The sequence below is a fragment of the Morone saxatilis genome, unplaced genomic scaffold (assembly GCF_004916995.1).
Source record: "Morone saxatilis isolate NCDOM2014 unplaced genomic scaffold, NCSU_SB_2.0 Contig7, whole genome shotgun sequence".
Classification (NCBI taxonomy): Eukaryota; Metazoa; Chordata; class Actinopteri; family Moronidae; genus Morone; species Morone saxatilis.
In genome coordinates this window covers 10,071,173-10,095,124 of record NW_023340246.1, presented here as the reverse complement: position 1 = coordinate 10,095,124, position 23,952 = coordinate 10,071,173, and the positions used below count along the sequence as shown (strand labels likewise).

Genomic DNA, 23,952 nt, shown 5'->3' with positions numbered 1-23,952 from the left:
ATCTGGCATCATCAACCTATTATACATACTACATCTGTCTACAGTAATCAAGCTGTTCTGCTTGCTTGGGACGAGTACAAACCCAATATGTATTTCATGAAATAATGCAATAATCGACTGACCAACAGCTCAAGTTGTGCGTTTTGTAAGGGGAACTTGGCAGCTACACTAACCACAGAAAACGTATACAGTAAATTAGTACCTTGCTAGCCATACACAGATACACAAAAACATTACCTGGCAGAAACACTTACTTCTTTCTTCTGGGTAGAAATTGTTTCACACACAATCCATTCATTCCTCTCTGCTGTTTTTGGCATCAGAATCCAACAAAAAAATACTGTCCAAAGTGAAACTGACGGCAGCAGAGCACCCAGGTTTCTGCTGGTCTTTATAGTCTCAGCTACTGTGGCAGCTGGAGTGGCACCCTGAGCTTCTGGCTCTCTTGTTCCAATGCTACACTGGACTCATACATGTACTCTTTGACTCATTGCATTTTATGAAATATTCTATCCACAGTTTTGCTTATATTAGGACAAAAGATTTCATTGTTATTTTTCACTGTAAACCTGCACTAGGAAACAGTATCTATCCGTAGGTCTCACCCTGTGCTGCTGCTGCTGTTGTTGTTGTTATTTTTTTTATTGCTACTGCAGCAAACTTGATTGCCCCTCGGGGACAAATAAAGATTGTGAACTTGAATAATCTTTGTTTGCATTTTGTCCATTTGTGCTCTTACCTGGTCTTGGCAAAGCTGTTGCCCTCATCCTCAAACACCGACAGGACGTCGGCAAAGGAGGGGATGGCAGGAGTATCCACGGGAATGTCGACATAACCATGGGGCCTATAGTTGAGCAGAGGGACCTAAGAACGAAACATGGACGCGGAGGGTCACACACTGCGATGTAGACTGCATGGCTAATAATAGACAATTGCATAAGTTATTAATTAAATCAAATATAGTAACTGATGGCTTAAATTGTGTCAAAATGCAAATGTGATTTTGCAGAAGTAAGAGGATGGGGCAAAAACTGAATGTCTTGTTTCAGGTTGAAACAAAAAAAGTTTACACAGGCGCCGGGTTAGCTCAGTGGGTAGAGCTGGCGACCCATGTACTGAGGCTGAGTCCTTGCTGCAGCGGCCCAGGGTTCGGATCCGACCTGCGGCCCTTTGCTGCGTGTCATCCCCACTCTCTCTACCCACTTTTCCTGTCTATCTTTGGCTGTCCCTATCAAATAAAGGCAATATAAAGGCCAAAAAAAAAAGTTTACACATTACAAATACACTTTAGCTCTACTAAATACCGCATACAGTTTTGCTTTTGTTTAGGAAGTACTATGTGACAAACATAATTTGAATCGGGTTATATTTTGTCTTTATCAATGTTAGCTATTAGCTATCAAAAAGCACATAGTTGTATTTGACCAATTAAAGACTAATATCATCATCAATATCATAATAATGATGAGTGATTTTAAGTGAGTCCGTTAGAAAACAGTAGTGATGGTACCTCAAAGTGGACCCGCGGTGTAGGTTCCAGTGGGAGGTTGGTCCCAATCATCCGCACAATGCTGCGATACTGACCGCACAGCTGACTGTCCCACACTGGAACCAGCTACAGGCAAGATGGCACACACAAACACACAAAAACAACCTTGGTTGAAAATTGCCGTCCTTACAAATTTACTAGTGAAGTAACAATACTGGTGACTTTACAGCAAACAACTGCCATGCCCCTTGATATCCCTGGATCGCAGTTTAAAAATTAGTAACATCATGTTACTAATGTAGCACATGTAGCACATGTGTGTGTGTGCACTGAACTCACCATGTCTGGAGCAACTCCAAAGTACTCTAGGACAATACGCAGCACATCCAGGATATCCTCCACTAAAGACATTGCAGACAAGGACTTTTTCATGCACCAGCTGATGACTGCAAAGCAGCTTTTTCTGCTGACTGACTTGATAAGACGCCAACACAGAATAGTTGCCACTCAGTCACATACTTTACACCTGAAACGAAACAAAACATACAACACTTAATGCTATAAAAGAGAACCACTGAAAGTCAGTACTTGAAAGACCACAAATCAAGCCAGAAATGTAGTGTAGTTATAGTCTCCAAATCAGACTACTGTCACCTGATATGTGATATTGTGTACTGTGATAAAAACATTTCCATTATCGTAATAAACGTGAATATCCTCACATGGCTTGACTTGACAAAGCTGTGTAGCTCGCCAGCATACAGTCCTATATTGATTTCTGGATTTATTTTGAACAAGGGCACAAGAGGGCTCCCTCTTTCTCCAAAATCCTTACCCTGTCACCATGGCTTGGCTTGCCCGTTGTATCCCCCACATAAAAAATACTACTAGATGTGTGGAAATAAAATAGATTCTAAAATAAAGAAGAAGAAGATAAGGTGGCTATCTGTGATGCAATAAGTATGTGTTTCTTAACAGAATGTGAGGTTAAGTGATTCCAGTATGTTTTAGTGAACCTATATGCAAGTATGAAGCATATTGTTAGGGTTTTCTTGATATCTTGTATTTGTCTCTTTTATTTTGTTATTTAATGTGCATTTCTTTTTTCTTATCTGCTATGTTATATCTGGAGCTGCTGTAACAAGTGCATTTCCCCAGTGTGGGATCAATAAAGTTTATCTTATCTTATCTTAATATTGTGTATCACAATGAGTTTGGCCAAAATGTCCATATTGTGCAATGCCTGATGATAACATCCAGCTAAATGTATGAATTTAACAAGCCTCTCATGAAGCTGCACTGTAAGTTGGTGATGATGTAATAATATAACGGCTGCAAGCACAGAAAACACCCACTGTGGTTTTAATCAGGACATTTTCAGAGTTGGAGGCGCTAAATTCAAATTAAACTACTCAATGTCATACGGATCCTGGACTCCATTATTGCATTACAACTGTTAAGTGAAGTGTCACCTGGTGGCATCACACACTGATGCTCAGGGAGCCAGTTTTCTCCCTCTGTACCGATGAACGCTGACTCGGCTGTAACGTTACAATCGCACTGGATGTGCACGGTTTAAAGGTTTAAAGTGGATTTTAGTTTGAACCTAAAAAGGAGTAACCTTCTGCTGAGGACAGCGCAGGTAGCCCGCACAGGAACCGCAGTGTGTCCCCTCTGAAGCTGCGTGGCTCATCAAAAGTAAAAATGCGCGACGCCAGGAAACATGCGGGATAAGCGGAAATATGTGTGCACTTACCTCGGACTCGTTGTCTTGTCGAAACGTCAATTAGCAGCTACACTCGTCCGCAATTCTCCATGATAAGCAATGTTATAAAGTGAAACTGCAGATAAACACTAGCGTTGAGAACTTGCAGCTTCCCCTCGAGCTCACGCATCCAGGCAGCAAAGGCTGTAAAGTCAAATAAAGCCGCAGCAACAAAACCTCCTCTGATTGGCTGTAAATGCAGAACGAGCATGAGGAGCCAATGGGAGTGGGCGACCGAGCAGTGTAGGCAACTGCTGGTTGACCAATGGCATGTGAGGAAATCTGCCCAGCACCAAGTTTGTATTTGTACACGAGCGTCTTGTTGTCCCGGGTAAGAAAACACCGAAAAACTTCACCTAAACAGAATTTATTGTACCTTCAACGCGTTTATAGTATTAGTACTTGTGACAACGACACGATTTAAAGTTAAAAAATGTTGTTTTATTTTGAAAATCGGCCAGCTGCCTCACGTTTCAAAAGTAGCTAACAGTTAGCTTCTTTAGCTCACCGGCCACAACGGTAACGCTCGCGCTTCTATTTGAGCGTTTGAACGTTTATAAACTAACCTTGAGAGATCGTAACATATCTAAAAACAACCAGTTAGATCTAGTTAACGTCCTCTGGGTTCATACTTTACATGTTTTTATCGAGCATGGCTTTAACGTTAACCTTTAAAGTCCGTCACTCGCTTCGCTGAATGGCGTTGCCTCTCAGTTTCAGGTGTGCTGAAGTTAACGAAGATGATGGACGCACTGTCGGTGGTGAGTCAGCTGCGGGACCTGGCTTCTGAGCCGCAGAACCGAGAGGTGATCGTCCAGGACCAGGGCTGTCTCCCCGGGCTGGTTCTCTTCCTGGACCACCAGAATCCAGACGTGCTGTTTGCAACTCTCCAGGTGGGTGAAAGAGGCAGGACAGCTGTGGTGAAGTGCTGTAACTCCTGCTAACTCTTCACTGACGGCCGATGAATTAGTTTTTATTATTGTCTTTAATGTGATGTTACTACTGGTGAGACTGTTTGAATTTTTGATGCTGCAACATCTGTAATTTGAGAGTTCATCTCACATAAACTAACACTAAATGTTCACTCTTATGGATAATCAAAATCAAGCAGGTTTCTAGTCTCTGAAATGTATTTACATACCTTACTTAAAAAAATTGAAAACTTATGGCTTGTATAAAAACTTTAAATATGAAATAAGACAACACTTCAGAGCACCTTGTGTAATAGGTAGTTCTAACATAGCTGGGTGAGCATGTTTGCACACATGTAGTGTACATTTTAATCCCTGTTCTGTCTTCCTTTGTCCTCAGACCCTGCGTTACTTGGCTGAGTTGTCCCCCAACATCCCCACCATGAAGAATGAACTGGGTATGATGGTGAGCTTGGAGAATCTCGTTGGGAGGTGAGGGGATTTTACACGATCTTGGTGACTCGTGCCAGATGTGCACTCGTGTTTTCCTGAACTGTCTGTATTTTATTGCATGTTTATGTGATTGGACCTGAAACTTTCAATGATACTTGCTTGAACTGTCAACTGTGTCTGTGTCTGTAACCAGGCTACATTAAATCTGATATGTGTCCATATAGGGAGGGCCTGTCTGTTGATATCACTTCATTGGCTCAGGAGGTGTTGGACATTCTGAGCGCACCTGCTAATCCTGTGCCACGCACACCTGAGAGGGAGAGGAGAAAGAAATCCCAGTTCTTCATCAACTCCTCCAACAAGAAGGCCAAGTCTGTCACTCTGCACATCCAGGGGCTCGACAGCACTGTGAGTAGGCTGACGCGCACACACACACACACACACACACTCCTTGCATGACAGTAGCGGTTGTTGTTATTCCCAGAAAATGAACTAATACAGTCTCCCTCGATTATCAAGGACCAGCGAGGCTTGTGTGAGCAGGCTCTTCTGAAGATCAGAGGAGTGATCAGCTTCACCTTCCAGATGGCTTCCAAGAGATGCACCGTCCGCATCCGTTCAGACCTGCCCACTGAGGTAACACACACACACACACACACACACACACACGACATTTATTATCAGTGTCAGCTCAAGAAGCTACTGGTCTGTTAAAATGTGAGTTTATCCCTCTAGTCATATTCAACATTTGTGTTATTGGATTGTTAAAGCCACTGATACACACACACACACACACACACAATGCATGAATGTGGAGGGGGAAAAAGTAGATCTGATCTCTGGTTGATTAATTCCAGTCACCTCCTCCTCTGATTTTCCTAATTTGCAGAGTCTGGCATCGGCCATTGCTGCCACTAAGGTGTTGTCAGCCCAACAGGTGGTGAAGAATGAGGCAGGAGAAGAGGTGAGTAGTGCTCATAGAGCATGCCTTTTGACTGTTAAAGACTTAACCGTTATATAACTATTTTATCCAGGGGGAGAATAAACCCATAACTGTGGAACTGTATTCACGCTGAACTTTCAACGTCTCGCTTCAGGTTTTTATCCCTTTGAGCTCATCTGGAGTGGAGGTGCAGCAAAACTCGGCTATACCAGACTACCTCCCCGAGGACGACAGCCCAGAGAGAGAGGTTGACCGAGCAATTTCCCGCACAACAGCGAAGGAAGATTCTAGTGGAAGCTGGCTCAACACTGCCGCCAGCTTCCTCACCAAAACCTTCTACTGGTGAAACCGGTGCAGTTTGATTCCTGGAGATGCAGTGATGCAAAGTTGTGTTATAAGAATTCCCCTACTGCTGTGTGTTACTGGAGTGGACATTACTGGATGTTTACACATCGCAGGCCAACATCCTGGCTACGTGTGAATGGTCTGAATTTCACCAACTTGCCATTAATTCTTCTGAAAAACTACTTCTCCTTTTACCTCTGTGGTGCTTACTTAGTGGATTGGAGGCACACACACACTTGAAAAAAATATTTTGTCTCTGGAATGCTGTTTTCTATACAGGATTCCTATTAAATGTAAATATTTTCTGTCTGACTTTTCAAACTGTCCATTTTCTATCTGCGTGTAAAATAAAAAAAAAAGTGCTACTTTTCTATACAGTTGGGTAAAGTATTTATGTATATCCTGCTGTTTGTTGGTAGTTGTATTTTATGCTAAAATAAAACTACAAAGTATTCAATGTGCACTGTGAATTTCCCCATTATTTTTCTGTATTTGGATAAAGGATGACAATCATTGCACACATAGCACATCAGCGAATAGGTAATCAATTCAAAAAGTTTTATTTACTTGCGAAACAGTACGGCTGCAAGAGTTGTACAGTGATTTCATTTTTACAGTGGTTCAACGATCTCATCCACAGCCCCTCTTCTGATGTAAAGGGCTTGGTAATTTTCAAAGCCTCGTCAGTCTTAGTAAAATATATCAACTTTTAAACATAATTTATAGGATATCTATGTATAATGTCATTTACAAGTGATTTTGCTTCTGTTTAAGCAATGCATTTTTCAAGTTACCATGTTGATAACGTATAATGCTATGCACTGGCAGAAACCAGCATACATAACCAAAGACATGGTTAATCCTTCTGAAGTTTCCCTCCATTTTGGTAGAACGGCAAGATTTGAACATGAAGAGGAAACTAAGTGCAAAGGTTTCAGAACAGAATACGAAGAAAGATGAGAAAAGATGGACTATCACAGAAGTGTAATGTTTGGGTTGCAGGGTTTTACTTGAATCCCTGTCATGAAAACCTGTATGAACATGACATTATAGCTCTTGTATGATGATAAAACAGACAGCATTTTTAGCATGATCTTTCATACTTTTAACATATCAAGAAAAGAAAGCCACTGGAGATTACGGGCGTGGCCAGAATGCCATACTGGGAATGCGTATATCTTCATTTCAGTAAGGATGAGTACAGTCAAGTCACCTCATTCTTCATACGATGCGGTAAGGCAAAGGAACATCAAAATAAGCAGCATTTCTTCTTAAATCCTTCATCAAAAAGATCAGATCTGCAGAATTAACAATAATTCATAATTATTTTAATCCATTTTGTACTTTGGCCAAAACAAAAGTTAACCACCAACACAAGGCGGCTAAGCTACAGTGGAGTCCTCCAACACTGCCCACCAGGTTACACGGTGCGACAGGACGTAGCATGCAGCATTGACAAATGAAAGGGAAAGACTTGACGTCAAAGCTGATTCTTTTTTTTTCTCAATTTGAGCAGAAAGTAAGGATGAGGACGAAACAAAGAATCACATTTTTATCTGTACAGCAATTAAATAAAACTAAACAAAAAATCATTAGTTTACAACCTAATTATCAACTGAGACAGTATTTTCATTTTCTTATTATTTAACTCAAACTCCATGATGCTCCAACGCCCCTGCCTCACCCCAGTAATAACCTCCAGTCTTAAGCACTGTAGACACAGCAAAAATATATTACATGACGTGAACTTTCCTGTAGTCTTAATACAACTTCATGCACTGATATCACACCTACATCCCATCTCTTGTGTAACATTTCAGTAGAAATGTTGAAACATGACAATTCTAAGATTCAGGATAAAGAGAGGAAATGCATTAATGAGACCTTGTAATTCGGAGCCTGTTGTGAGAGTTCCAGTTATAAACGTCACTGATTTTGTCAGTCTGATTACAGTGTGTTCTACAGCGACAGAAAAAAAAAAAAAAAAAAACTCTTCAAGTATCAGGGCTGAAGACTTTACAGCTGATCTCAGTTTACATTATTATTAGTCTCTCATTCACACACACAGAAACGCACACATCACAAGAGAGTCACAAGGTGGAATAGGCCTTCAAAGCCCTCTTGTGATTTCAGGATTTTTGCTTCAGAATGAGGGGTAGTTGGGGCTGTACACGGAACATTATGACCGAGTGTAATCATAGTCGGAGACAGGGAGACGGATCTGTCCCCCATAGAGTTTGTTGAGGGACGAGTAACTTCTCTCTGGAGATGCTTTAGGTAGATCTTTGGAGACACCATCTTTGGGAAATGGCTTCAGTGCTCTTCTGTCGTGGGGAGGGTGACAAAGTAAACCTCGGGGAGGGTCTTGGCTGTGATGCTGCGACTCCTTCCTTTGATTTAGTCCAACAGCTCTGTGTTACCTCTCTCTGGCCGTCTCACTTCCTGTCTCTCTAGGCGTGGAATCATCTCGGTCTATCGGGGCATCAGGCAACATCTGAAAACAGCAACAGAGAAAAACGCCAGCTGAAAAACTGTATGCGCTGAAGCTACTTAGTCCAGCACATTAAAGTTACATAACCTGTACCTCCTCTTTTACTAGCTGCAATGTTTTAACCTGGTCTGATGGTCTTGTCTTAAAATTGAACACTGACTAGTATTTTAAGTTGCTCTGGATAGCACCATCTGCCAAATTTCACAAATGTAAATTTAAATGTAAATGAAGCCAACTGCCCATTTCAGCTAACAATGGAGGTACAGTGTGTGAAGCTCAAAGTAAGAAAAACGACAGATGAAGACCAGGAGGAGATACAGCGAAGAAATAAAAGTAAAAGCCACACACAGTTAGAAAACAGGAAATGTGTGATAAACTTGCACTTGTCATGTGAGAAGCAGTAAAACAAAGGTTTAAGTCTATTGAGTCAATGCAGCAGAGGCTGAGGTGTCTTCATTTTCAGTCTTTAGTACGGGTGATGCTCCAGAGAAGTTTGATCCTACATTTCCTTAATATTGTTTGATTAGATCCTCCATGTGATTAGACACACATCAACACACCAGAAATGTCTATTGCAGGTTTTCTAACAAAAATGATAAGTCTCAAGCTCACTCCAAGATATTTTCACAAACTCTGGAAAGCTCCTTTCAGAACCACAGTAGACAAAATACAAAGATTTTCACAGGCTCAGTAGTAACTCACACCAAAAGCTAAACACAGTGAGCGGCATCCTCTGTAAATATATCAAGAGAATAAATGAATGATGATGAAAATTAATAGAAGCAAGTGCAGAAAGAGGATGCTTATAGACCTGGTCCTTGCTGGGCTGATATATCCTCTATTCCACTTAGGGGCTTTAGGAGACCGTTCTCCCGGAAGGCTACGACAGGAACTCTCTCTTCCTCCTCCTGCTGCTGCTCCTCTCCCTCAGGAGGAGACAACCTGGAATGTGAAGGCAGAACAATCACCTCCTCAAACTCCCCGTTCTCCCTGGAAAAACAAAGGATACAAAGGAGAATGATTCAAAATGTTGCCCTCACTACAGTAATGGATTAATGTGAAGATTTGCATAACATTTACGTCTGGTCAGGACGGCTCAGTGCGGTGGGGTTGGGGTCTGGGTTGGGGTCAGGTTGGCGACCGTTGCCGTTGCTATTGTGTGCCGGTGACACAGTCACTGCAGATGGACTAGGAGCTGCTAAAGATAAGAGAAAACCAACACAGCATTCAGAACGACTAGAGTGGATATATGACACAGGAACAAAAGTAATAATTCTGCAGTCATTTATCAAAATAATGGAAGAATGTAGAAATGTATGATTATAGAATACATTAGTTACCTGCATTGTCTCCATTCCTGTTAGGAACAACTTTCTAGAGATGGGAAAGAATAGAAAGACAATGAATACTCAAGAACAACATAGACTATTCATGGTTAGTCAGATATGGTATTTCTCTTAGCCGTTACCTTCTCTGCTGTGTCTGAACGTCTTGTTCTCTTCATGATCTCCTCCAGACGCTGATGGAAAGAAGAGTTTTACTTGCACTGTGCATGAGGAATAATATGAAATATTACATATGTGCGTGAACATGCATCACCTTTTTCCTCTCCAGGCGTTCAGCCTCCTCTTTCTGGAAGTGTTTCTCTCTCTCCTGCCTCAGTCGCTCTGCCTCCTCTCTCTGTCGAGACTCTTCCTCCTCTTTCTAACACACACACACACACACACACACACACGCTTTTATTTTATTGTGAGACTGACAGACTTCTAGGGTGGGTCTGCCAAGTTCACTTATACACTTTCTCTGACCTGTCTCTCTGCCTCCTCTCTCTCTTTCTGTAGTCTCTCTTCCTCCTCCTTTCTCTCCTCTTCCTCCTTTCTTCTTCTCTCCTCCGCCTGACGTTGAGCCTCCTCCTCTCTCTTTGCTCGCTCTTCTGCCTTACGGCGAGCCATCTCCTCCTTCGCTAACCTGTACAGACACGGAAATGAATCACAGTCAAGGATGTAGATATACACACCAGTATTATCCAACTCCTTGCACTCTCACACATTTTGACATGTAGCACAGTCAGCGTACCTCGCCTGTTCCTCCTGTTGCCTGCGCTCCTCTTCCTCTTTCTCTCTTTGCTCGCGGGCCAGTCGACGATTCTCAGCCATGATACGACTCGCCTCCTCTGGATCTGTGGTGCCTGCTGAGGGCTTGTAGGCTGGAGGACTGCTTACACTCTCTAGAAAGCATTTTAATTTAAATTATATATATTGATAATCTAACAAACAGCAGTTTCCATTCCCAGCTTATTCAGCCAGTAAAAACTGTGATAATAGCACTTTAGGTGTTAGAAAGTGGTAACTGACCGCTGGCTGCTGCTGGTGTCTGCTCACTGTTGGTCTTGTTCTGACCTAGTGGCTGGGGTCGAGGCTGAGGAGGACTGAGGACCTGCTCTTTCTCCTCCCCTTCGTGAGCTCTGGTGGGTTGAGGGATTTCGGGTGTGATCCTGAAAGGTCGAAGATTTCCAGGGTCGTCTGGCCCCGGAGACTTCAACAGTTTGGGGGTCGGGGGCCGCCCTGCTGACTTTTGTGGAGGCCTGTGTGCAGGAAGGAGATGAGCATTTGGCTACAAATTACTGGCCAAAATAGTTTTCATGGAACTTTGTTATCTTACCTTTATTCAACAGTAGTAAAATAAGCTCAGCATGAAAAAAACAGTCACATATATACTTGCCCAAAACCTTGCAAAGCTGTGACACCCTCTTCCTGCTGTCACAAATCTGCTTATGTACCTCATTTAGTCAGCTCTCATAGGCGCGTTCTCCTACCTGCCAGGAGAGGGTGCTGTCACTTTGCTGTTCTTCTTGCCTGGGGAGGAGGAGTGCTTGTTGGGGGGCAAAGTCAATATGGGAGCCAATGGGAGTGACAGATTGCTCCATGACTTCCTGACATTATCCCGGTCCTTATGCTATTTGTGCAGGAGATGGAGGGAAACAAAGAGATGAAAGATTACTATTCAAAATGGACAGGATGTCTCTTCATTGAAGTGTCCTACGCAACACAATAAGTAATCAGGTAGTACAGAAGGTGCCCAGATTCAGGTGCCCTACTAACGGTAGAGGAAGATGATCAGTAACAGGATTAGACTCAGACATCCTTCCTTTGGCTGTGCATAACCTCTGGCACCAAGCAGTGACACTACCATAAAAAAACCCTACTGTAACTGCCAGAATTAAAAAGTCAACCTTTTCTCACTCAGACCCACTCACAAGATATTTATGATCTCCTTTTTGCAGAGAAGGCAAAAACGATTGTAGTTTGATGTGAAGGGAACCAAACCCTCACTCACGTTAATACTAACCTACAGTACACTGTGCCTAGACATTATGGCACATGAGTGGTATGAGTGGTATAACTGGTATATCACAGGTATGCTGGATGGGCTCTAGATTATGAATGTGTTTGTGTGGTCACTGTGTGGAATAGAAAGTACAGAAGATGTCCTCCTTCTAAGACCTTAATGGAATAAGCTGCGACACAGCAGCAGACAGATGGACAGTGGGTACAGTGGTGTGTGAGTGTAAGGAGCAGAGCAATACAGATACTCTGATATATTGTGTCTGACTGATCTGGGACATCATCAACATGAAAATGATGAACAAGAGGAAAGGAGCAAAAAGCACCACAGTTGCGCATGCACAGGCTCACAGAGACAATCTGTCAACATCAAGATCAGATATTTAAAGCAGATAAAATCAAGGAGGTTATAAGATAAGGTTAAATTATTTTTACATTATCAAAATACTCAGTCAAACGTAGGTGCAGGTTGATGACTTAACCCACCTGTGGGGCGCCGATGGTCCTCCTGCGGGCAGTCTTGGAGGAAGACGAGGCCGTCTCCCTGCTAAGGTTTCTCTCATGGCTGCGGCAGTGAGGAAGTGGCTGGGCCTGCAGGGCCTTGAAGGACATGGAGCCCATGGGGTGGCAGGACACTGAGCGAGGACACACAGGCATGGCTACGGTAATGTACGAGGTGGGAGTTCGGAGCGTTTTGAGGAAGGTAATGATCAGGGCAGTGTGAGGATTTATGGAACGTCAGAGTGTGAGGGTTTGATAAACAGGAGAACAGAGCAGGAGATCGGGAAAGAGGCAGGAATGACAAGGATGTCAGAGGAATTAATAAATGGAAGCCGTGCGTTTGGTAGGACCAGCGGAGGATTGAGAGGAATGAAAAGAAGATGTTTGGTAGAAACAGAGAAGAAGAAAAAGAAGGCATTAGTGCTACTGACTGGAAGCCCAACAACTATACAAGCTAATATACTGCAACCATCACTTGGGAATTGTAGGTCAAACAAATTAACGTTGTGTTTTAAGAGAAGTATTTAGTAGGGTTGACTGGTCAGGTTAAAGACTGGGAAAATGTTGTTTTGCCAACTTTAAAAACCACAACACAATATGAAAAATGTTCCATTCACTTTGTGCTATATTACTTCTTTAAGGCATCTAGATAGGAGTGGTTTGGAAAATCAATTCTCACTCTAAAAACTCCCAGTGGTGGAAGCATCTCTACTTTGTCATTCAGTCAGACTAAAATACTAATAATGGATGCATTAGACACCGACACCACACAGACGTGAGCATGCAGCAAAATACACAAAACATACGCAAGAAGTGCAACTTTACACACTGCAGACAGTCTTCAATATATACATGCGCAGGTTACAGAAAGACAAACGATTGTGTTGTGTGAGTAAATGTGAGTGTGATCTTGTGTAGTGTATGAGTGTGATTATTCCAAAAAACACACAAGAAAAACAAACTTCCTTTAAACAATGGAAACCGGTAGAAAGGTAGATTTGGTTGAAAACAGACACACAGTCACACACACACACAAAGTATCTAAAGTCATTGTTGCCATGGTAACAATAGAGGGAGACAGGGAATGATATCAATAGGGGAATACTTCCTGAACAGCTTACTTGTTTATACCACTGTGTGTGTGTGTGTGCGTTGTTGTGTGTGTGTGTGTGTGGTGTGTCGTGTGTCTGGTGTGTGTGTGTGGTGTGTGTGTGTGTGCTGCTCACAGTAGAATTTAGTTAAGGTTTTTCGGAGGCCAAACAAGACCCCCTGGCTTTTCCACAATCATCTTTGCATGTCCAATATGCAGAATGTGCGGTGTGTTGTGTGCAGCTTGTGAGTGTGATACTAGGTGTCGAATGTGGCAGTTAAAGGGCAGTTCAGCACAGCAGACGTAGTCTGCCTTGCCTAAAGCCGGTCTAAAGCACTTCTTCCCTCGTGACTGTTACGGCTACTGTATTTTTAGCACGTGGCACTAGCATGCTCTGCAGTTGAGTGTGCATACAGGTTTTGTGCCGCTCGTTAGTTATAGCCAATCAAGGGTAATATATTGGTAACCAAATTCCACAGAGAACCTAGTTGCACTAAGTGGAAGCCTAAACGGACCAAGGGACCTAATCTTTTTGCTCAGCTGTAAGTACAGGTAATACGCCAGTCCATTTCTCAGTTTAACATGAGATGAACGCTCAGTGTGATGTGTGCGTGCGTGTGTTGCTCAGCCATGTGAAGGCACCTTCATCTGTGTATTGCACTAATGTTTAGAGTACCCGAACCGGTTCTTGGTATACTTACCAGAGAAATCACATAATTTTCCATCCATTGTTATACTGACGGAATGCCACAAGGTTCTGTAATGATCGAACAATGGCCAAACGCTATGGGGACAAAAAAGACACCCTGGAAATTTGTTTTTTAAAAGAGCCTTTAAGTACTGTATGATTGCAATTTGCACAAACACATAATACAGACAGAGAATTGTTATAAAAAGTTCTCCCTGAGAACAAGGTGAGAATCAGCCAAAATAGAATCATTCCAAAAAGTGACCATTGTTTTGACACAAAAGCTCTTTTGGTGATTCCCTCCCTCTTTGTGTTATCGTTGCTACTGTGCTTCTGGGTTCCCATTGTACAGTTTTGAGACACTTGTAATTATGAAATCTGTCACTTAAGTCATAAACGAAATTAAGAAAAGGGCTCCCTTAAGCCAATAACATTTCCCCCAATGGTTTTGTTTAGGGAAACCACAGCCCCTAGTGGGTCCCATCCCCTGGGTACCTGGTAAAAATGACGCACTCCAGGAGTACTGGCGTCTGGGCTTCTGTATTAATGGGCTGTGAACTGTGTGATTAACAGCATTAAATAAATAGGTGGTATATACACCTGGTGTCGGGGTTTTTTAGGTAATTATATGTCCTGAATCGCCATTCCCCCAACTTTCTGATACAGAAGGTATCAAGTGTTTGACCTGCAGTGTTGCTTAGACCAATGGACTCGAGCGACTGTTGTTCTGCTGTGCTTTGCTCACGAGCCAAAATGGCCATGGTCTTTGCAACAAGTATATTTCGGTGGCACTTTCAGTTCGCGAGAAAACTTGGTGTTATGGAATTTAGGTGTAATTCGCTGTAGATTTAATTCAAACCCCAGAATCCAGAATACCGCACCTGACACTCACAAGGCCCAAGATGCATCTTCTTCGTCTCTGGTCTTTCTCATTATGGTCTTGATGTTTTGGAACCCTCAAACCTCTTTCTGCTTCAACTTTGTCTTCCGACTCATGACAGTTTGTTTAATAACCCATTTTGCATCTGTTTTACATTTTAAGGGGCAATGTCAAATAACATGCGTAACTGATATGTATTTTAGTCAAGGATCGGAGAAACCGTGTTGCAATACTTGAGGCATCTACCTTTGGAACTGTGAAAGCTGAGGCGGTACCACCTGATTAGCAAAGTATCTACAAGCTTACTTTACACGAGTAATCAAAATATAGATTGGTGCATGTACAGTATTAGAGGACGCCTTCGAGGTGTTGATAACGATAAAACTATGTCAGCATGAGGTAACCGCAAGAACCTGACCTTGCGTTTAAAGCTGTGACCAAAGTTATGTAAATAAGTGTCTTGGCAACTTACATGTTTCTTCTCCTCATGACATTAACAAGAGAAAGTCAGTCCATGTCACTTTCAGTGTCTTAGTACACATTGTCAACACACCATTAATATCCCAGACTTGAAAATGAGTGGATTAGCCTGTTTTCAAAAATCCATACACGCGTGTATCAAGTTGTGGATAAATATTAGGACAGTTACTTGGCCATATCATGACTTTTGCACCATCCCACCCAACCCTGCCCCCCTGCCCCATCAACTGCTCACCCATCCACCGTCTTTCCTACAGGAAAAGCCTTGAGTGTTTTACACAAAGCTAAGAACGATATTGTACAGGACACTAAATTGGTATCAACAGCCCACTCTGTATAGATGTGGAAGGATCATTGTCATGCCAGAGTAGCAACACTGACAGCACTATTTGCCAAATGTTAACACACACTTCAACTCTTCACAGACACTTCCTGTGTGTTGTGTCTAAGCGGGAAACTTGATAAGCTGTTTAAACTCAAACAGCCAACATCTCACCAGGGGTTTGTGCGTGCACTTGTTTTAACCATGTAATAAGAGGCAATTGAGTCTAGGGTAGAGCTTAATATAAAACGCAAATCGTTGCTAATATTCTATCCACCTCTGCAAAATAAAGGGAAAAAAGTGGATGTATTGAACATCTCTGACGTGCTGACTTCTGCACCAAAGTACCTGTTGAGTGTTACCTACTTGAGTGAAGGTTTACAAAAATATACTGGACGGCTCAAACATTTCCGGTGAAGCACACCAAGAGCAAACACAGGTGCATTCAGGAAACAGGTGGAGGAAAGAAATTTTGGCGAGCACTAAAATGACTTTAAGTCTTATTTGACCTTCCAAGAGAGAACTATTAATCGCTAGGCGTCGAATTAAGACGATTGTCTAAGGATGTTAAATGTGTGAAAGAGAATTGCTGAGGATTGGACTTTTCACAATATATGGAAATGCACAGAGGATTGCCCAATACTGTTATGTATAAAAAATAGTCATATGCTATCGAGATTCTATAGTATCCTGGTTGGTGATTACGAGCCCCAAACATGTCCCTGAAAGTGATCCGGCCTGGTATGGATAATCCCCTGTGTGACGTGCAGGGAGTTATCGATTGACCTGCAGCTGGACCACGCACTGGGTCTGATGTGGAGGGTGTGGTGGATTTTCAGTGCAGCTGTCTGAAAATGTACCCTGATGGGGGGGTGCATGAAAGGTTTATTTAATTACAATTGTAAGCAACAATGGATGATGCGATAGTCACTAGAGCTACAAGGCTAATATCCATTGGTTGAAACTTATCGTGAACAGGGAAATGCTCACAGAAGCTGATTTGAGCTGGAGCACAAAAAAACAAGAAAGCACTAATCAGATAGGAGACAAATTCAAAACCAGCCAGGACCCAGGGTTTTGGTAAATGATTTTTCTTTCAGCTGTATATGTGGTATTACCAGCTTAGCCCTTCCATGGCTTTACCAGCGACTAGCACCTACTATCAGGAGACCACCCAAGAACACAAGAAAGACTAAGATAAATCAGGATCGGAATAAGGCCCCTCATCCGAAGTCCCTCTTCTCAGATAGAAACATCTGCTGCATTCGAGCCCTGGTTTCATTCATTTGTCCATCATTCGCTCCAACAAAGAAAGTGGTGATTACATTTGACGCAAGCAGCAACCAGAACCTTCGTCACGTCGGACTATCGTCCCGCCGCTAGTGTCATGCGTAATAGGAGTCGCTGTTATATTGAGCAGGAACGACCTTAGCGATGTGATACACACCAATAACAAACCTGGCCGATGAAATAACGGAACCCCATAGCCTGTGATTGTAGACAGACAGATGGAGTAATCCGGTTGTTGATTGTAATTTTTGTCGATATGGTTCTTACAAACTAGCCTTTAATTTACAAAATGAATGAGTTGGTAGCCCTAGCTGTATCCTAACCTCACCTAGTTTAATATAAAGAAAATTCGTTGGTTCCCTATAGGTTCTTCAGTCGCTGAGTCATAATCACATTGGTGGGTAGGAGCTGGTCCCCATGTAAAAGTGTTAGTACTGCTGCATCGGCCAGGTTCTATAAAATCTGACCTGGTGGCCCTTAAAAATTGATCAACTAGCAGCAGTGTGTATGAACGTGAAACTCGTTCTCATACAATACAGTAGTTCCCTATTCACAATACAGGTATATCAGATAGATCTAATCTTTTTTATGTTATCTCCAACTTTAATTATGTCTATAATAAAGTGACTGTAGTTAAGTGGAGCAATCCTGTTTCTAGAAATTACATTAAGGTGTTGAATTTGTCCAGCTGGTATATAAGCTAAATTTAAGCACAGAAACAAATCATAAAAAGATAAACATTATAAACTGACGACCTTGAATATTTACACGTCAAAATTCCAAATACAACAAATCCTCAATAAGGCTCAAACATCTTAGTATTTCATCTCATAGCAAGGTCTAAGCAGCCATTAGTGGCTCTGAAGATGGAATAATACACGCGAGTGCTTCGAGCTATGAATGCTGTTAACCACATGCTCTAATAGAGAGACGGTGGAATAATAATTATTAATATTACTTTACTGTAACGAACCTTTGAAACTGTAGTGTCAATCCTATCCTTTAGCCTCAAAACGTTGGCTAATTAGCACTCCACAGTAATTATGTGTTGGCCGGTAAAAGACCCCTACTGTGATCAAATGTAACAAAACGTAAGAGATTCGTAGTGTGAGTGGAGAGACTGGAAGACTTATTTTTAAACCCGATAAAGTTGCTTTGCTGCTTATGAGCCTCTTCAACCACTATTAGGTGTGCCCACCTCTAAGCGACTTTTGTATATTCAGTCCAGTAGATGCATTTGAGAGCAGAGATCGTCGAAACTGCTGGCCCTCCGAATCACCCTCCCTCTGGCATGCGAGAAATCATAATTTTTCTAGTTTGTTAATCTATTATCAATTTAAAAAACTTCAGGCCTACATTACCCATCAACTTAAATAAAAACACAATTCTATTTTTAAGAATATGATTTATTTAACGTTTGATTGTAAAATTAAAAGAGTATCGAAGCCAACTCACCAAATTCTGTATGTAAGGTTGTCGATCCATAGGAAATGTGGGCAAACAGTTGATAAGAAGGCGAAGCAGGATTTGGGCCTTATTTATACCTTTGGGCTCTGTCAAAGTATATTGCCATTATAAATTATAAGGAAGTGTATATGCTCCCCTTTGAAAATTCTACTATAGAAAAAAACTGCTGCTTTATTGTTGTCTCAACGATATCGATGTTAAATGAAATGTTGGTGTGCCTGTGATGTACCCCTATTTAAAGCCCCCTAATGCCAACCATGCAACAAATAACAAACTATTGAAATGCATCTATAAAGCTGGCATGTATGCACACACAATCTCAAATTACATAGTTTTACAGGTCAGCAGTGTGACAATGTTGGTGTTCGATCACTAGCGTATGCCAAATGTTGAGTTTCCCATAGTGCTTTTGAATATGTATGGGTGTGATAAGTGAATGCAGAGGGCGAACAAAGAGAGAAAGTTACTCCGTAATATTTGACATATTCTGTTTTAGTTTATACACCCTGGTGATTGCTGTCTAGTGCTCGAGGGTCTTTCCACCCTCCCTCCCACCCTTCCACACCAGGTTGGTGCTAAGTGCCATGGAGGTGCATTAAAGATTGTGACCCTACTGGCTGAATGGCAATTACATTTTCAATTCATTGTCCCACCAGGTCTTGGAACCTCGAAGTTTTGTCTCTTATTGATTTGGAATGTTTGTAGAGGGGCTGTTCTATCCTGTAAGCCCTGTCGCAACCATATGAACATCAAAAAATATTGTTGAAATCTATTTAATTAGGTCGCATTTTAAATGGTGAGGAGACGTCATATATATTTCAAGAATTGGAAGCGATGACGATGAGAGAGATTGTAGTTAACCCAAGATATCCATAGGAGAATCACATATTCAGAGACGTATAGAACGAGTTAGAGATACAGATGAGGAAAGATTGTAAGTGCAATCTCCAATACAGTTCCATTTAATTTGGTAACCTCGTGTGTTTATTGCAGCATCAAAGATATATGGGTCTGATTCACTCAGCCCATGATTCTGTTTGCACTTCCCTGGCCTTGTTTCAGACTTAGAAGAGCTCCACAATGGGAATGCTGTAAACTAGAGGTTGAGCTCGGATAAAGCTCCTGAAGGATGTTATGTGCTTGTGAAGGAAATTATAGTAAGTGTGTGTCCTGTTGGATTGTATTCAGGACCATGTGAAAGGCAGTAGTGCCCTGATAGTGGAAATAATTGGTGCTGTTGCTTGGCAGGATTCTACAATAAGTATCTATAATTCCAAATGGTATTAGACAATAACAAGAACTGAGTTAACCCAAGACAACCACTATGGCGCATGAAGTAGTGTTTATGTGTGAGTGGCATAAACTCATTAACTAGAATATATGCCTTGTCCTATTCTATATCTCACTGCATTACAAGTATACACTGTTTGTCCAAGTTGTAATTCCATCATCAAACATCCAAATGATCTTACTCCACCGAGTCATGCGGTACGCTCCTTCCTCGCCCTCAGGTTATCTACCTGCCCTGTGTGCCTACAACATTCATCTTTTATAGAGTCCTGAGGGCCATCTCTCAGCTGTCTTACTTCTCTGCAGCCTGTTCGTTCTCCCAGACACTTTCTCCTGCCCTTTCAGTCTGGGCACCAGTTTTACTCCAACAAGAATTGCTACGTGTTTTCAATAAAACCACTTAGACACTTATTGCACAATTATGAAATCAGCACTGCTTTGAGTTTTTGGGAGCACTTAGGTTAAATAACAGTAAAACACAAATGAGACCATTACATATAGAGAGAATTTAGGAGCTCCTTTGCAGGCCTGGTATGGCATGCACTCCATTTTTAATTTAACGACTTCCCAGGTGTTACTGGTAGTAAAAAGAGCAGAGACCATCTAAATGGCAAGAGTATTCATATCCTCGCTCGCGCCTCCCGCCTCCACCCCACTTCTGTCTCTATGATTAGTACACCATTATCATTAATAGAATAATAACTGTGGTCCATGTGAGGCCGTTATATTGACCGTAAGGTATTATACCCATGGTGACAAGACATTGGAATCCTCTGATGTAATAAGCACTCAAAATATTAATGATCCTGGGTTATTAATTGAATTCTTACCAGTCTTTTCAATATCATGTACACAATTAAATGAGGCGATAAGACGAATACAGCTTTGCAAAAAAGCGTATAAAGAAGACTAATTATCTGATTTTTATATGGAAGACGATCCAATTTATTACTTTATACCACAACTATTAAATCTTACAATGTCACATCTGACCTTCCCATACCAAAACGTCATACTTGTTTTCAACCCCCCAACCTCAACCCATCCTTACCTCATCCATAACCGTCTCGATCGACATATAGGCTGTTAATACACCTGATGCGATATCAAAAATTATATTCCCCAATACATAAAGAACACCAGTAAACACACAAATGCAGCTAGTAATGACTATAGCATGCTGATTGTATATAAGATAGCCTATATGAAGTTTAGGCAGATTATCTAAACCAAATACCCCTTATCTGAGAACTATACCTATTGATTGAATGTGGAGTGCTGGAGGAAGGTAGATACGGTCACAAGAGTATGACAGGAATCCTGGAGAAGGACGATTCTATATATGTGTGTCCAACCTAAACCTGGTGCACGTAGCTATGCTCATGTTTGGCAATAATAGTTATTGAGACATTCATTCAAAACCACAAATGTGTAACCGTGGAATTTTACTACATCGTAGTGTAACTCAACATTTTGGATAACATAACACTTTAGACGCCCGTCACGCCCACATTTACCAATTGTATGATGATGAACCATAGATAAGATAGAGAACGAAATCTTAATTTAAATCCAAGCGAAGTCCGTATTAATTGCTCGGTGACTGCATTTGTTGTCCGAAAATAAGGTGAGCCGAAGAGAGAGAGACGCTTAAATACAACATTGCCAAGAAAACCACTGGACTTTCGAATGTGTTGCAGGAAGATCTAATTCGTGGGCAAGCAACCAAAATAGTCGCTCCTCCCTCCTCTTATATCATGTCGGAGCTAGGCACATCGATTGGCAAGGGTGTACCCTGCAGTCATATCCGCAGACCTTACTAGCCTTTATAAAAATTGCAAGGTGTCAGAACTATGTGCACAGCAAGAATATCTTACGAGAAGATTGTATTTTGTCCCATTGCAGACGCCTCTCCTAAGCGAGGCCCCGCCTGGTGAAACATAATGGAATAAGAGAGAGAAAATAAGTATTATGTCTAAGTGCTAACGATGTATGTTTCTATCTGTGTCATCCTAGAAAGAATAAATGGTGAATAAACATAGCTGGGCCACTCTCCAGTCTTCTAACACGAACGGAAGATTGAGTGATGGAGTCTGTATGAAAGCAGAAAGTGCACGTACAACGTGTGTCTCTGGCGAGAGACTACAACCCTGTTTATATAATAGAATTCTGCGCTCAGAACAACAATCCTGGATTCGTGGTCGAATTGAGCACAATAATACTGGAACATTTCACACTTAACTTTTAACTAACTCGCTATCACATCCATCAATAGAAACTACAAATGTTCCCTTTGTCTGTGGCTCCCAACACTATTCGCAGTTCCACATAAACTGTTCAATTAACCATCTAATCTACCTATTGAGCTAATAGGCATGAAGGAGAAGCAATGATACCACACCACCACACTGGAGCTCGATTGTATCCTCAATGGGTATCCTAGTTATTATCCGTACAAGTGATATGAGAATGACCATCCAAGAAAAAGGCGGATCTACTATCGTGCCCTGGTCATTCCTATGTTGCGCAATCCAAAATCAGGTGAGGTCATAAGTTGAACCCATACAAAGATATGAAGAGAGAAAGGAGCGAGAGAAATCTCATTTGCTGGTCATTGTCTCTAGCTTATAATTCCCTGCCGAGGTCGCTGCTTGTCTAAGTAAGAGATGTCGCCTACCTGCAATTATTTCACCTACTGCTCACCTCCTGCCTTCTCCCTCGCACATCTTCGCCCGCACTATAACCCCATTACGATTGTAAGTCCTAGTCATCGATTCAAGCCAGGTGATGAAGATGAAATTGCCCCCTCGCATCCACCTCCTCCCTCCACCCACCCCGAACTGGTTAACATCTGGTCCTTCCTGTGGTGTTTCCGTGGTTGAAGGAACAAAGAAATTATGTCTTCGTAATATATCTCAGTGAAAGGAACGAAGGGAGCGTCCCGCGAGCGCGCGAAGACCTCTGAGAGAACTCAGACAAGAGCACCTGGAGAAAGGAGCAGGAGCGACGGCACACCAGAATGAGGCCGGACCTCAAGGTGGTGAAGATATGAGAGCGAGAGTATATAAGAGAGAGATGGTTATAAGTGTCCTGTCTTGGAATGTGTGGATTTACAGCAGCAGGATAAAGTCGCATCGGTATGCTGTGGTGAGGTAAAAGCGTACATGTCTATTCTCTATGCGCGAAGAGAAGTGGAGAGAGAGAATGAGGATTGTATGAGATGTGATACCCTACGGCCAAAGCGACACCCACAGGGTTCATTTAGAGACACTGAGAGAACGAGGCAGTAGGCGAGAACATACGGAAGAAGAGAAGTTGTGGTAGCATCCACTATAACACGAGAGGAAACAAAAGAATGGCACCAGAGCCTAATTGCAATGTTTTTACGAAAATTAAATGGATCGGATTGGTCTGTGTGATTAATCAGATTTCAGAAGTTGAAAGGCAAGTAAAGTCATGGTAAATTAGTGCAGTGGATTAAAGAGGCCATCAGGTTTCTGAGTAAAGGTGAAAGCCAGTTGAAGTCAGAGGTCAATGGAAAAGACTAACACTTGTTTCCCAATGAGCCCCACTCAAGGCCACAAATAGATGTGCTAATCGGCTGGTTTAAGGTGCCTGGATAAAAATGTATTAAGAACCATTTGCTTCCTATTATGTGCTAACTCTTTTAAAAATGTGGTATTTTCTCTTAATTGTACTTTATATTTAATTTTCACACAGAAATAGAAAGAAAAAAATGATAACCAAACAAAGTGGTCCAAATCAATCAGTCAACACCCACAGTCATGACCGTATTCCAGACATAACTGGTCCTGGAAAACACGTTTGAATGAACGTGATTTAAGTCTCTCAGGTTTGATTTTTTCTGCAGCGTGCAACAGAAATACAATTCAGAGGTCGTTTCAGGGAGGAAAAGGATTAATGATGTTTTGGCTTCTTAGCAACCTCACTGTCCTGATAGGCTCGATGATAACGCGAGATTAGAGCCTCCGGCGCAAAGCGAATAGGTGAAATATTTGGTAGCCCCGCAAATGAACCCCAGCTGTCGACTGTGATGAGCGGCTAATGTGCATTTATACTAATAGCTAATGTACCCTGTTGCCTTACAAACTTCCCACTTCGAGCACCAGTGCACAACATTTCCTTTTTCGTCACGTTATGTAAAGAATAATGCCCGTGACCAAGTGTCCATTCGCGAATGTA

At 41.9% G+C, this 23,952-nt stretch overlaps 3 protein-coding genes across 3 annotated transcripts in view; 1 reads left to right on the top strand and 2 right to left on the bottom strand.

Annotated features, from left to right (window-relative positions):
* The window catches only part of mtfr2 (mitochondrial fission regulator 2), a 5,945-nt gene extending 2,534 nt beyond the window's left edge, over nucleotides 1–3,411 (bottom strand). The window contains exons 1-4 of the mRNA XM_035679320.1: nucleotides 3,246–3,411; nucleotides 1,829–2,015; nucleotides 1,511–1,615; nucleotides 740–864 (exon numbers count right to left, since the gene is read on the bottom strand). Coding sequence (XP_035535213.1) covers nucleotides 740–864; nucleotides 1,511–1,615; nucleotides 1,829–1,921 — 323 coding nt within the window. The 5' untranslated portion in view covers nucleotides 1,922–2,015; nucleotides 3,246–3,411. The remainder of the gene's footprint in view (nucleotides 1–739; nucleotides 865–1,510; nucleotides 1,616–1,828; nucleotides 2,016–3,245) is intronic.
* Nucleotides 3,412–3,489: 78 nt separating this feature from the next.
* armc1l (armadillo repeat containing 1, like) lies at nucleotides 3,490–6,369 on the top strand. Its single transcript, XM_035679321.1, has 7 exons — nucleotides 3,490–3,585; nucleotides 3,969–4,147; nucleotides 4,566–4,657; nucleotides 4,843–5,026; nucleotides 5,138–5,254; nucleotides 5,508–5,582; nucleotides 5,716–6,369. The coding sequence occupies exons 2-7, from the start codon at nucleotides 3,995–3,997 to the stop codon at nucleotides 5,905–5,907; spliced, it is 813 nt and encodes a 270-aa protein (XP_035535214.1). The 5' UTR covers nucleotides 3,490–3,585; nucleotides 3,969–3,994; the 3' UTR covers nucleotides 5,908–6,369.
* A 95-nt stretch (nucleotides 6,370–6,464) lies between these two features.
* si:ch73-217b7.1 (ensconsin) overlaps nucleotides 6,465–23,952 on the bottom strand; it is a gene marked incomplete in the record, with an annotated part of 29,901 nt that continues 12,413 nt past the window's right edge. Inside the window, 11 exon segments of the mRNA XM_035679324.1 lie at nucleotides 6,465–8,400; nucleotides 9,209–9,387; nucleotides 9,478–9,595; nucleotides 9,738–9,771; nucleotides 9,866–9,916; nucleotides 9,997–10,101; nucleotides 10,206–10,365; nucleotides 10,474–10,624; nucleotides 10,752–10,981; nucleotides 11,213–11,352; nucleotides 12,228–12,376. Of these exon segments, the coding sequence (XP_035535217.1) occupies nucleotides 8,390–8,400; nucleotides 9,209–9,387; nucleotides 9,478–9,595; nucleotides 9,738–9,771; nucleotides 9,866–9,916; nucleotides 9,997–10,101; nucleotides 10,206–10,365; nucleotides 10,474–10,624; nucleotides 10,752–10,981; nucleotides 11,213–11,352; nucleotides 12,228–12,376 (1,328 nt within the window).